At 52.6% G+C, this 13,482-nt stretch overlaps 1 protein-coding gene across 1 annotated transcript; it reads right to left on the bottom strand.

Annotated features, from left to right (window-relative positions):
• Positions 1 to 3,349: 3,349 nt before the first annotated feature.
• On the bottom strand, positions 3,350 to 5,468 carry LOC122365114 (macrophage mannose receptor 1-like). Its single transcript, XM_043336067.1, has 2 exons — positions 4,032 to 5,468; positions 3,350 to 3,489 (listed from the first exon to the last, which is right to left on the bottom strand). The coding sequence occupies exons 1-2, from the start codon at positions 5,383 to 5,385 to the stop codon at positions 3,350 to 3,352; spliced, it is 1,494 nt and encodes a 497-aa protein (XP_043192002.1). The 5' UTR covers positions 5,386 to 5,468.
• Positions 5,469 to 13,482: the final 8,014 nt, after the last annotated feature.

The following is a 13,482-nucleotide window of genomic DNA, read 5'->3' as shown; positions in this document are numbered from 1 at the left end:
ATTGTAACATAACAAGACCATTGCCACCCTTTTTAGAAACAGTACCAACAAAAACCTTATTTACTATACTTTTTGTGTACCCCCAATCTCAATGATCTGTATCCGCCTATGATTTTTGAAAATGCATATTTTTAGGATCCATGTGAATTCCTGGTTCATTCTCTATCGATCGGCAAAAGTTGCGTTAAGATTGGTTCAGAAACCTGGCCGTGATAAACAGTCTAAAATGTACTCGTATCTGCAATTTGCCCGTTTTTACCCCCCTCTACCCCCCTATTGACATTTTTTAATTTTTTTTTTTAGAAATGTAGATCTCGTTGAGCCAAATCGAATGCCGTTTGAATTTTGAAAATCGGCCGGTTAGATCTCGAGATATCAAGGGGGGGTCATAAACAGCCCCCCCCCCCCCCCTGCCACTATGGGGTAGCCAGGAGCCTGCCACTAATAGTGTTAAAGTGAAGAAGATTACGCGTTCGGTGAAAAGGGAGAAAATCGAGAACCGAACTTTTATAAAGTATTGCGATTTCAAAGCGATGCCTTCATCTGAAATTAATAAGGACCTGAAATTAAACTTATTGGTTGTGACCCATCATATGGCACTGTTAAGGTTTGAGCTGCTAATTTCAAGCAGGGCAGGAACAGCGTCCAAAATGAACAAATCTCAAAAACGCCGTAGAATGTGACGAAATCCGAAAACATTGACCCAGCTCTAGGGGTGTGGATGCTGGATCCAAGAATGTGAGATCATCAGATAGCGGTAAGAATGGACATCTCCCATGAGCAAGCTGGCGACATTCTTACCAATGGGCATGACATGAGAAAGGTCTCCGCTCATTGGGCCTCTCGGCTTTTTGCTGCAGAGCACGACGAGAGATGTGTAGGGGAAGCGGGGGTAACACCGCCCCCCTAAGCTTTTCGCCATAATGAGAGAATATGTGTGAAGTCTCTTGGTAGTTATTGTCTTGGTTACAATATTTAAACATTTTCTCACGTGTTTTAGGTACTTATTTTGCATGCTCTTAAAAGGTTTTCATGTATCACGACTTTTAAAAATACCTTGCATATTTGCTGCCTACAAAAACTACAAAACCCCGACACCGGTGTTGATGTTAACCCAACCCATTCCTATACGAAAGCTTTTAATTGTTCAAAGATCGCGTGCGATGAGTTTCCTGTCCGTAAGTGGTAATTTTCGCAAATAATCGGTAATGGACACCTAAATAGGTATAGGTTCATCAGCTGTTTGCCAGTTTTATACAGCCGGCAAGTGCTTGGTCGGGATGCATGAAAAATATAAAGTAAAAAATCAAATAAGCTACTTTTTCCCGACTTAGGAACATCTACGAACATAAATAAAGCGTGTCTTTGGAGTTTCATCACTTATCACGCTACAAACAGGAAACACCGCAACCTCATTTGGGGTAACACCGCCACGGGGTGGCGGTGTTCCCAAATAAGTGATCACAAGCAAAAATCGCCAGCGGCAAGAATGTACTACACGGTTCAAGCAAACCTATCTTACTGGACAAAGCCGATCAGTTATTTTTCGATGTAATCAAGTAAATCAAAATGAGTCTCTACTTAAAGACATTCAAAAGTGCTCCCAACTCATCGAATTTTTATAAGAGAATGTGCATTTTTCTTTAAATGCCCACATTGAGCTTCGATTACACTGAAACACCGGAACACAAATCAGAAGACGCTTACCTTCGTGCGGTTAATAGGAAATAAAGGATTTTTACACTTCACATTTCATACTTTCGCCGCCAGATGGGGTGGCGGTGTTTCCCACAGTGGCGGTGTAACCCCCGCTTCCCGGTAATGACATTTGGCGCTAGTTCAAGCAGATTCTGAGAATTCAAAGTCACTTTTCGCTACCGATGATAAACTGTGGGTGTTTCACTTCAATCCAGCATGGGAAGAACAGTGGAGCCAGAAGAACGTCTCTACTCTAATCTGAAAAATTAAATGTCAGAGTCACAACAAGGAGGAAAGTATTCCGTAACTCGGAAAATAAATGAGAGGTCTTGCAAGTGCACTTTTTTTAAAAGGGTCTTACTGTAATTGGGCATTACTATAGGATGATCCACTGATACATCTTTGTTAGAAAATCAGGAAGATCAGAAGGGCAATGCTGACAAAATTGGTCGTGTTTCACCAAGACAATAAATCAGGGTATTTTTCACTGGTTGCAATGTAAACAATCAATTACTGAGCCTTCCAATGTATCCCTAATTTAATCTTTTAACCAGCATTGGCATCCGTAGGGTGTCTATTTCTTTCTAAGCCTAAAGAAAAAACTGACTGGATGACGCTTCAAAAAAAATAATGACGTCATTTACACCGCGAGCACTTACCCAAAATAGCATGATTCAAGGCGCTAAAAAGGTGAGGAAAAAAGTGCTAGGACTTCACAATTTGGTGTCCATTCATATCAATAGTGGCAAAATATGTGACCAAAGTTTCATTAATCTGCGTCACCTGTAACTATGTTAGGCTCAAAACTTTTCATTCACCCTACGTATGCACTATGTTTGTAACTGGGGAAAATATACGCATGGGCGCAGGAGCAACTTTTGGCAATTTTATCATACATCAGTTCTACACATGCAAAAATTTCAGACCAAAGTCCTTCAAGGTCAGGTCACTAGGTCACCTAGAGTGACCTCACCTAATAAGAAGTTTCAATGTCTGCCATAGCTACACCGAGTGACCGATTGCTTTCAAAGTTTCAGCAATTGATAAGAGCAATATTATGTACAAAGTGTATGTGTATGTACAAAGTGTATGCCTATCTCAGAATTTTTAAATCGGTGAACTAAGGTAAGGTTAATTTTACGATGTCCTAATTATAGATAAGTCAATGGGAGAAAATTGAAAGGCGCTTCTTTTGGACGAAAGCCGTCATAAACACTCAAACACTGGAATATAAGTAACTTTGACACACTGAACATGAAAATGGTACCCTTGGCCCCTATTTATGCCCCTGCGGTCATCTCCGGTCACGAATGGTATCTAACAGTTTTTCGCGAATAAATCATGATAAAGGCACGCTAGATCGATATAAAAGACTTGTTAGGTAGTTCAAAATATAGTCCAGATGACTTCACTGATGCATCTCTATCACATCGGCTCTGATTAAACGACGAGAAGGAGCGGGAAATTTATACGGCATATATGGGTTGGTTCGTTGCGAAAATTGGATAGTCCCAGCTCGATTACATCGTCGCCAAGGCTGGCACAAATGCAGTTGAAATGTCTAGAATTGGAAAGGGTGGCTGACATCGGGTGACTCTCGACGGCGGCGTTGTTTGTTTAAAGGTGCAGTTACACTGTGAAGGTACCGGTCTCAGTTACGCTTCCGCGCCTGACAGACATACGGCAGCAGGTCGGAACGGTTGTACTCCATCAAGGCACCCGTGGTGCCCCTCATGGCAGCGCACCCACCGACCAGATTCTTGAGCCGGGAAGGTGTCGGCTCCTCAAAGTCTGGTATAAAGGTGTGGGATTGGTCGTCTAGCCAGTACCAGCTATCAAAGCCGATAACCAGGCCGATCCAAATATTGACACCGGCATCCTGAGCCAGTTGCATCAGCATTTTCCGTTCAGCCGGAGTGCGTAGCGTCGGTAAGGTCTTCATAGAGTGATTTGCCGCGCCCGATACGCAGTGGCGTGCTGCATCCATGAAAGTTGCCGGCTTTTCCAGCTCAGTCGACAGGCAAACGTCGCCGACGATCTTCCACTTCCGACCGTCCTGCGGGCAGGGTGGCCCCGCTGCCGCCGTCGTGCTCCTGGTTGTGGTTGTGGTGGTGGTTGCTGCTGTTGTCGTGGTTTTGTTGTGGTTGTCGTGGTGGTGGTCGGTGGCGGCTCTTCGCCGGGGCACCAGGGCCCACCAGAGAGCCAACCGAACTGCTTCTGACACGGGTCCAGCTTGCACACAGACCGAGCGGAAGAAAGACACCTCACGTACCAGCGGCCGTCAGAAAACATCGAGGTCTGATCTCCGCGATATTTGCGGTTTTTGTAATAACGTTGATGCTTCCGCCGGCACTGGTGCGCGTTTTTTGCCGGCTTTCGGCCGTCAGTGATGTCCCAGTGCCAGAAGTTCCAGTCGCTGCAGTCAGACCACACCCAGTCGGCTCCTGGGGTTTTCCGCCGGCCGCCTATCCACAGATGAGGAGTGCGTTTCGGCATGCCAGACTTTCTTTGAAACGCCAGATTCTCGATGAAATCGTTCTCTTCCTGGCTATGGATACTAGCTAATTTGCTGCCAGCTCTTCGACATTCAGCCTCTGCGGAGGCTGCATCCAAAGGTCTTTCCTCGACGTAATAGCACTGTCCCTGAAAGAGGTGCCAGCCGTTGGGGCAACACGGGGTGCAGGCGGGCATCTGGCAGAGGCCCGGCAGGCGGCCCGCAGCGCACCGACCGGAGCTCCACAGACCGGTCGGCTCCAGCGAGACGCAGCCGACGCCGGCCGAAGCCGACTCTTCCTGCATGTCAAACTGGTCGTCGCTGACGATGAACATGGGCAGCGCGCCGGCCGACAGGAAGGCCCGGTCGTTGTCCTCCAGCGAGCGGATGACGGCGACGTCGGCGGCCGGGTGCTGCGCGCGGCACCGGCTCTGCACCCCGGCGAACGTGTCGGCCGCCGTGGGCCGGCTGAAGCAAGAAGGCCGGAGAGCCGAGTCCACGGCCGAGGACGAGCTGCGACTCCAGCCGGGCGGACAGCGCACACTGTCCTCGGGCCTCCAGACACGGTCGGAGCCGCGCCGCGTCGGACTTGCCTCCGAGGAACGGCCGCACAGCAACTGCTTACAAGCGTAATAAAAGCCGTGTTGACGGCAAGAAGAGACTATCCATTTTCCGCCTCGGGTCATGTAGGCGCAGTCTTTGGCATGTGAATTCCGTTGCGAAGAATGCCTGATCCAGTTGGTGTACTCCACTCCGTCGGAGCGATTGTTCCAGTGGAACTCACCCTCGCGGACCCGATCATTGAGGCCGATCCAGATGCGGTCCTTGCCCCCGGCCAGTCGGAAGACGAACCTGTTCTCGGCCGCAGAGGTGATAGTGGCCAGGTCTGAAGTGGGCTCCATCTGTTGACATTGCTCTCGCGCACTCAGCCAGTCGATGGACATCTCCTTCTTTGCCAGATAGCACGCGTTACCCCATTGTGTCCAGCCTTCACGACACTTGCACGAGGCCATCTTGCAGACCGCGTGCAGCCTGGTGCCTTTGTAGGAGGAGGCAGGCTTCCAATAGCCGTTTTTCCCCAACAGCTGGACGACATCGCTGGTACGATCGGCCGGCGACACACCTGGCATGAAATTAGTGAAATGGACCGGTGTGCCGTCCACCCACCGCCGAATTTGTCCGTGTGACCGCATACCAACCCAGACTCGCCGGCTGCCCACTACTCGACTCCGAAGGAAGTCGTTCTCAGTCTTGCTGTGAATGCTGACCACGTCGGCATATGGCGAGACAGACTTGCAGCTGGCTCTTGCATCATGCCAATTCACCTGCTTTTTAGTCATCATGTAACAATAACCATTCCACTTCTTCCACGGACTTCCAGGGCATTCGGCCTGAGCGAAACTAAACAGGGTCGCGGTCGCCAGTAGGGCGTAAATGGCCAGTACCTTCATACCTTCTCAATGATATTTGTCAAAGAAACTGACCGTTCGTCACAGGTTTGAGGGTGCAATTCTTATTTGCTGAGTTTTTGCTCTCCCTTTCATATTTGCTGGTACATTTTTGTCTTGATACCGTACAATCCCGAATAAGACCTTGCTGCGTTTGATTTTCTTGATAATCAAATTTTAGGTCTGCTGAAAACTGAATTTAAAAGCCTTATCTAGCATGTACCTACTTACAAGAAAAGAACGAAACGGAAAGTGACTTTTAAGAAAACACAAAGAATGCGAAATTTAGTGAACCAAGTCACAAGTGGAAGTGACTTAGGCTAACAAATAAATGCTGCCTATGCAGTAAATCAAATTGCAACTAAGTTGACTAAAAAATTTGACAGGTACGCCCAGGTGAAATCAATAATTTACCTGGATAATTACCTGGCCTTTTGCGCGTGATTGCAATTCTTAAACCGTTGTCACGAACCTTTATTGCTGGAGCCACCTTGGGTTACAAATATCTGTTATCTGTAAACTTTTAACAAATGTATGGAAACCAAAAAGAATAGCCACGACAGGGTATAAAGTAAACAAATTCTGATCATCGTTCTGATTATATAAGTTATAGAAACATTTCAAGCATTTTTGTTCATATTATATTTGGTCCTTAACCTTCCAGGCGGTGGGGGGGGGGGGGGCATTTTTTGCCCCCCTTTAGCTTTTTCAATATATCTCCAAAACCGCTGCGCCTATCGTCACCAAACTTTCAGTACCCTCCCGTGAACAGCTATTGCACATTGTGACCAATTTTTTCCAAAGGCTATGATAGGTTGGCCGCTAATGACGTCAGAGTGACGTCATTTCTGCCATTTTCGTCCCAAAAAAAGGTTTGCAGGAAGAGCTGTACCTAAGGCCTACAGCTTTAGAGATACAGAACAATGTTTCAGACATAAAAGGTGTAAAATTAAAACTGCTTTCTCGGATTTTTGAAATATTTGGATTTTGAACCCCAAGAACAAAAAAATAGATTTTTTAAAAATATTGTGGCGGTCACACTTCGGCCTCCCCTCACTGTGCGCGCGCGACCGCCCCTGCGCGTGACCGGCCGATCATCCGACCGCCAGCTGACCTTGCCCCGGGGCACTGGAGGTCACAACCCCGTCCCGCTCCGCGCGGGCCAGCGCCGCACGGACGCGGCAGTTATCGACGAGTGCTCGGTGAGTGAACGCAACACATGGTGGCAGCGGAAAACTGCAACGGAGCCATGGCTATGGCGAAGAATTACCGTTTACCGGAATTTGACGGCAGTGGTAATGTAAAAACGTGGATCAGCAAGATAGAAGTGATTGCCCGTGCTTGCAACTGGGACAGTTCAAAACCGGAACAGAAGACCTCCAGCGATTTCAGTGACGAAACTACGGCGGTGATGGCGCTCCCGGCGATCACCGGTCGGGCATTCGACTTCGCGATGCGCCTCTCCGACGGCGACAGGAACAGCTGGAAGAAACTGTGCGAGAAGTTGAATGCCGAGTTCGACTCTCCCGGACTCGCTGTTCAGTACGCGCTGGAGTTTCATCAGCGTATTCGCAGGCCCGGCGAATCACTGGCGACGTTCCTGTACGATCTGGAAACGTTGTGTGCTCGCGCCTACCCCGAGTGGGAGGACGCCACATACCGCCAGCGGCTGGTGAAGGATCGGTTTCTGATGGGCATCGGAGAAAAGTCGAGGAAACACATACTTTCGTTCTACCAACCAACGTGGTCGACAGAGACGGTTCTCCTGGAGGCGAGAAAGCTGGAGCAGATCGAGACGTCAACGGGAGGCGGCGCATCTGTGGGGGCCGTCCATGGTGCCCCGAGAGGAGAACAGTCGGAGCGTGGAGTACCGGCTCTCAACCTCAGCCCAGCGAGACTTCGGTGCTGTCGGCGCTGTCCGACAAGATCCAGATGCTGGAGGAGCAGATGCAGGCATGTCGCGTATTCCGTCCCAGCCGCGACTACAACCGCTCGTCCCGTTCGTCCAACAGGCGCCGAACATCGAGCCGTCGGAGGGAGGAGGGCTGCTTCAACTGCGGTGAACTCTCCCACTGGCGCTCTGACTGTCCGTACCAACGCCCAGCAGACCGGCGGTCGGGAAACGGGAACGGACCGAGGAGGATGTGAGCCGCCGCTCCTCGGTCCCCGCTGTAGTAGCCTCTTCTAGGGTGGCTCGGACGACTCCGCTGATCCGGGGCGCCATCGACGGCGTCCGCGTCACGTGGCTTGCTGACACTGGCAGTGACGTCACGTTCGTCACCAGCAGCTGCCCGGCGGTAGGGTGCAAAGCGTTCCGACCCCTCGTGCACCCTGCATCGGCACCGGTGACTATTGATGGCACGCCGTTGAAGGTGAGGGGGACTGTTGATGCAACCGTCGAGTGTGGTCACCTGCCGCCGCGGCGTCACACGGTACTGATTGTTGACAGTGTGAACACCGAATGCGTCCTCGGCAATGACTTCTTGTCCCTGTATGGCGAGGTGGCGCTCGACTTCTTGCACATGACTATGCGACTGACGGAGAACTCTACGGCCGACAGGCGTGTGACCGGCGGACGCAGCCTCGGCGAGAGGGCGGTGGTACCCGGCGGCCCAGCTGCAGTTGCGTCTATGGAGAGCCGCGACGTCCGTCCGGCTACCGACGGACACCCAGTCGAGCTCACCGCGGACGTCACCATCCCCGCGGCGTCTGAGGTTCTGCTGGCGGGCAGAGTGCGGGCCGACACTGCATGTGCACCCGGGAAGCACATCACCTTGGTCGAGGACAGCAAGTTCACACGACGCTACGGGAACAGCCTCTGCGTCTCGAGCTCTGTGGACGTCATCAGGACAGACAGCGCTGTTCAGTTGCGGCTGTGTAACCCGGGTCGAAGTGCAGTGAAGTTGTACAAGTCGTGCACTGTCGCCCGATGTGTCGGCTACGCGGATCCGCCGACAGTGCGTGCCTCGCCGCTGAGCGATCTCAGCCGGGAGGAAAGGGAGGCAAGAGAGCGACAGCTGGAAGACATAGTCCGCAGCAAGGTCGCCGAGTCGGATGTGACGGACGAGCAGCGCCGTGCCCTGGCGGCGGTCCTGCTGCGACGCAACGGCGCGTTCTCCGTACGGGGAGAGGTCGGTATGTGCGACCTGGTGAAGCACCGCATACGTCTGAAGGACCAGCATCAGCTGCCCATCCGGATACCCCCGCGCAGAACCGACTGGGAGACCCGACGGAAGACCGAAGAGTTCTGTGAGGACCTAATGCGGAAAGGACTCATCCGCAGAAGCCACAGCCCGTGGAGCGCGCCCGTCGTCATGTGCAAGAAGAAGGACGGTAGCAGTCGGCTCACCATCGACTACCGAGGCCTCAACAAAGTGACCGAGTTCGACGCACACCCGCTGGTCCGGATCGACGACGCCCTGGACTGTCTGCAGAACAACAGCTTCTTCACCACACTGGACCTGGCCAGCGGATACTGGCAGTTCAAGATGGACGAGCGTGACATCGAGAAGACAGCGTTCTCGACCCACAGCGGCCATTACGAGTGGCTGAGGATGCCCATGGGGCAGAAGAACTCAGGCGCAACGCTGCAGATGGCGCTCCAGATGCTTCTGGCGGACTCGAACTGGCTATACACCCTGTCGTACGTGGACGATGTCATCCTATGGTCGAAGGACTTCGACACGCACCTGAAACGACTGGACGACATCCTGGGGAGATTCGCGGACGCCAATCTGCTCTTGAATCTGGGGAAGTGTAGTTTCGCCAAGAAGGAGGTACGCTACCTGGGGTACCTCGTGACCCAGGACGGCATCCGCCCTGATCCAGACAAGCTCAAGGCCGTAAGCGACTACCCGACGCCAGCATCGCACGAGGAGCTTCAGAGGTTCATCGGTCTGACATCCTACTATCGGCGCTTCTGTCCCAAGTACGCCGACATGGCCAAGCCGCTGCTGAGACTGTTGGAGAGGAAGGCAGACCGTACTTTCAAGAACGGCTTCAGATGGACTACAGAGTGCGACAGTGCGTTCCAACAACTGAGAGGCGTTCTGGTGACTGCGCCAGTCCTGGCGTATCCCAAGATGGACAGCGACTTCGAGCTGACGACTGATGCCTCCGATGTTGGGATCTCCGCGATCCTGTCTCAGAATGGCCGGCCCGTCGCGTTTGCCAGCCGAGTGTTGGCAAAGGCCGAACGTAACTACTCGACCTCGGAGAAGGAGTGTCTTGGACTGGTCTGGGCCGTGGAACACTTCAGGGTCTACATCTACGGGAGGCGTTGCGTGCTCAGAACGGATCACAACCCACTGCTGGCTCTCTCCACCTCCAACAAGCTGAAGGGACGTCTCGCCAGGTGGGCTCTGAAGCTGTCTGAGTTCGAGCTCGACATCCAACACGTCGCCGGGAAGTCCATTCCCCATGCCGACGCGCTGTACCGTGCGCCGGTCAGCGCCGTGCGTCTGACAGACACGGCTCTGGTGACACCGGAGGAGCAGGAGCGGGACGAGGCTCTGCGCTGTGTCAAGGACGGCATCGCGATCGGCAGGCTCGCCCAGACCGCTCCGGAAGGAGCACGACGGCTTTGGAGGAGAAGAGACGCGTTGAAGATCGAAGCCGGACTACTGATCAACAGATACAGGTGCCGCGGCCGAGAGCGCGAGCAAGTTGTCGTGCCGGCACACCTGGTGCCGGCTGTGCTGAGGCTGGCGCATGATGACCCCATGTCTGGCCATCAAGGAGGGAGGCGCACTCTGGATAGAGTAAGAGACCGGTTCTTCTGGGTCACGATGACTGCGGATGTCTCCGACTGGTGCCGTTCCTGTCAGGTGTGTCTCCAGGTGAAGCAGCCAGACCAGCGCGACAAGGCCCCACATCAGCCGTTGCCTGTTCCGCTGCGGCCGTGGGACTTCGTGTCAGTTGACATCTGCGAACCATTCTCGCCCAGTCGGAGGGGTAACAAGTACATACTCGTTGTCACAGATCAGGCAACGAAGTGGACGGAAGCGTTCCCGATGGAGCGTCAGAACGCCGAGAGCGTGTGCAAGGTCCTCATGGATGAGATCATCTGTCGCTTCGGCGCCATGCGTCAGATCCACTCAGACCAAGGGAAGCAGTTTGAGTCTGAGCTCTTCCGCATGCTGTGTGCAAGGTTCGGCATCCAGAAAAGTCGGACAACTCCCCATCATCCACAAGGAAACCCGCAAGCGGAACGGTTCATGAGAACACTCGGCAACATGCTCCGGTCCTACGTGTCGACAAATCACGCTGACTGGGATGCACGGCTCCCGGAGGTCATGGCGGCTTACCGGACAAGCGTGCATGAAACAACGGGACAGACTCCACATATGCTGCTGCTCGGCTATGAGGCCACGACTCCAACAGATCTCGCGGCAGGTCGCGCCCGAGATGACAGCCAGATAGCATCACGCCTCCAAGAACTGGACGAGCTGCGCCATGAGGTGAAGGAGAAGGTGGAGTCCAGCAGGCGCGCCTACAGACAGAAACAGACCGTCAGGTTCAGTCAGCACGCTCCGGGGGACCTCGTCATGGTGTCAAACCTGAACAGGAAGGTAGGCGTCAGTCCGAAGCTGTCCAACAAGTGGATAGGACCGTTCGAGGTTCTCCAGTTGAAGAGCGAAGTGACCTACCGAGTGAGGGAAGTAGACGGCAGGAGGTGGTCTATGATCGTGCACCACGACCGCCTGCGTGCTTGTCCAGTGAGGCCTGACCGACTGCTCTCTGAGGACTGCAGCTCGGACGCCGGCACCCCGGCCCCCGTCCTGCCGGCGCCGGCGCCTGCACGTCGGGCTGACGAGACCCGCCTGGACTCGTTCGTGGACCTGGCCGTGGAAGACCTGCGTCATGGCGCGGCACCGGACGGTTCTCACGGACCGAGGGCTGCTGAGGATGAGCCCACCGAGGAGCCTGCTGAATCTGAGACCTGCTCCCCGCCGCAGCTGAACCGCTACCCGCTGCGAAACCGCAACGAGCCTGATCGGCTCACCTACACGAAGATGTAGCTGGAAGTGGGGAGGGAGGTGTGTGGCGGTCACACTTCGGCCTCCCCTCACTGTGCGCGCGCGACCGCCCCTGCGCGTGACCGGCCGATCATCCGACCGCCAGCTGACCTTGCCCCGGGGCACTGGAGGTCACAACCCCGTCCCGCTCCGCGCGGGCCAGCGCCGCACGGACGCGGCAGTTATCGACGAGTGCTCGGTGAGTGAACGCAACAATATAATAGCCGAAAAAGCCAAAAAGTTTTTTTTTTAATTTCGAGAGAAAAAAAACAGAATATATATGATATTCCTTACCGCCTTCTATCTTCATACCAAATTTGAGATCGATACCTCCTTATTTTGGCCAAGTTATAGCGAAAAAAACTGTTCAAAATTGAAAACGTCAAATTTTCAAACTCAATAGGTATGAGCAATTGCAGTAGACCTCGTAACGCAAAACAAAGACCACATTGAGACTCCCCGTGACGAGCTGCATCGAAATTCGAATCAATACCCATTTTATGCATAACTATCAACTTTGAAAGTTGACCTTTTTTGACCTGACCTTGACCTGACCTTCACCAGAACATAATCTAAACTGGTCCCAAAGGCTGCCTGACCCACATACTCGCATTTCACATGTAAGATAGACCATAAAACATGCATCACATGATATTTTCATATTGTGACCCTCAGTGACCTGACCTCTGTGATCTGACCTGGTATCAGTGACCTCAAATAGCAGAATATCCCCATCGATTATTTTCAAGGAAATGCATTTTACTCGATTTTACAACGCATTTCTTAACCCTATTAGTGGCAGGGGGGTTGTTTTTATCCACCCCTCAGGTTTTTCGGGACTATCTCCGAAACCGCTGAAGCTACGATGCTGAAATTTTCTGACTTTTCCTAAAACTAAATTGGGCACATTCCCTGAAAATTTCAAGTTCATAACTTTACCAGGGGCGGCTCCAGAGCACTGGGAATTGGGGGGTCCTATTCGTGAAGCGGGTCATTTGGGCGAAGATCACGATGCTGCACCAGTTTTACGAACAGTGAATGAAAGGTATCATGTGATAACATATACAGTTATTGTGCATCCTCTTTTGACACGTTTTTGCTATAATAGGCGGATCCAGGCGTCCAAAAAGGGGGGTTATGCAGTTGACCGGTCGACCTTGACCCGGCCGGACGTGTTTGCGGCCGCTCCGTCCGCACGCGCGGCTGGTGGAGCGAGAGCACCTGGCCAGCTAGTGTTTTTGTGTAGCGTGAGTCGCTTGTGGGTCTAACCATGACCAAAAAGCGAAAGGCGTGTTCTCCAACAGAAGGAGGACAAAGTGAGCTTTGCGAAGAGTTGAAGAAATTCATCGTGGAAGAAAATGCGAAATGTGTTCGTGAGATAAAGGCCGCGAGTGACGGACGCTTAGTGGCGATCGAGGAGTCACTGTCTTTCACAATGGACTCGATCACTGCGGTGTCTAACAGGCAGTATTCCGCTGATCTGGACATTGTCCAACTGCGTAAGGAGACAGCCCACCTCAGACGGCGAGTTCAGGAGCTGGAACTGGTGGAGGATAAGCGACAGCAGGAGCAGAGGCTGGCGTGCCTGTTTTTCTCCGGGCCGGCGGTTCAGACGCACACCCAGCGGGACCAGGCAGTGAGACAGATTCGGTCCGTGGTGCAACAGTATCTGAACCACACTCTGGACGACAGGCAGGTCAAGACCGTCATAAGACTGCAGAATGGAAAGATACTGCTGGAGTTTACCTCCTTTGCAACAGGTTCCGACAGAGACATCCTTTTCCGGTCGAAGGCAAGGCTGAAGGGTTCCGGCCTCTTTATCGCC

The sequence above is a fragment of the Amphibalanus amphitrite genome, unplaced genomic scaffold (assembly GCF_019059575.1).
Source record: "Amphibalanus amphitrite isolate SeventyFive unplaced genomic scaffold, NRLGWU_Aamphi_draft 000715F_arrow, whole genome shotgun sequence".
In the NCBI taxonomy this organism is placed as follows: Eukaryota; Metazoa; Arthropoda; class Thecostraca; order Balanomorpha; family Balanidae; genus Amphibalanus; species Amphibalanus amphitrite.
This window is presented reverse-complemented; position numbering and strand designations above follow the sequence as displayed.

Coding starts and splice junctions, on each gene's coding strand:
- LOC122365114 (XM_043336067.1), bottom strand. CDS start 5,385: ATGCGGTCACACGGACAAATTCGGCGGTGGGTGGACGGCACACCGGTC. Junction 3,490..4,031: donor GTGCCGGCGGAAGCATCAAC/GTTATTACAAAA, acceptor CCTTTATACCAG/ACTTTGAGGAGCCGACACCT.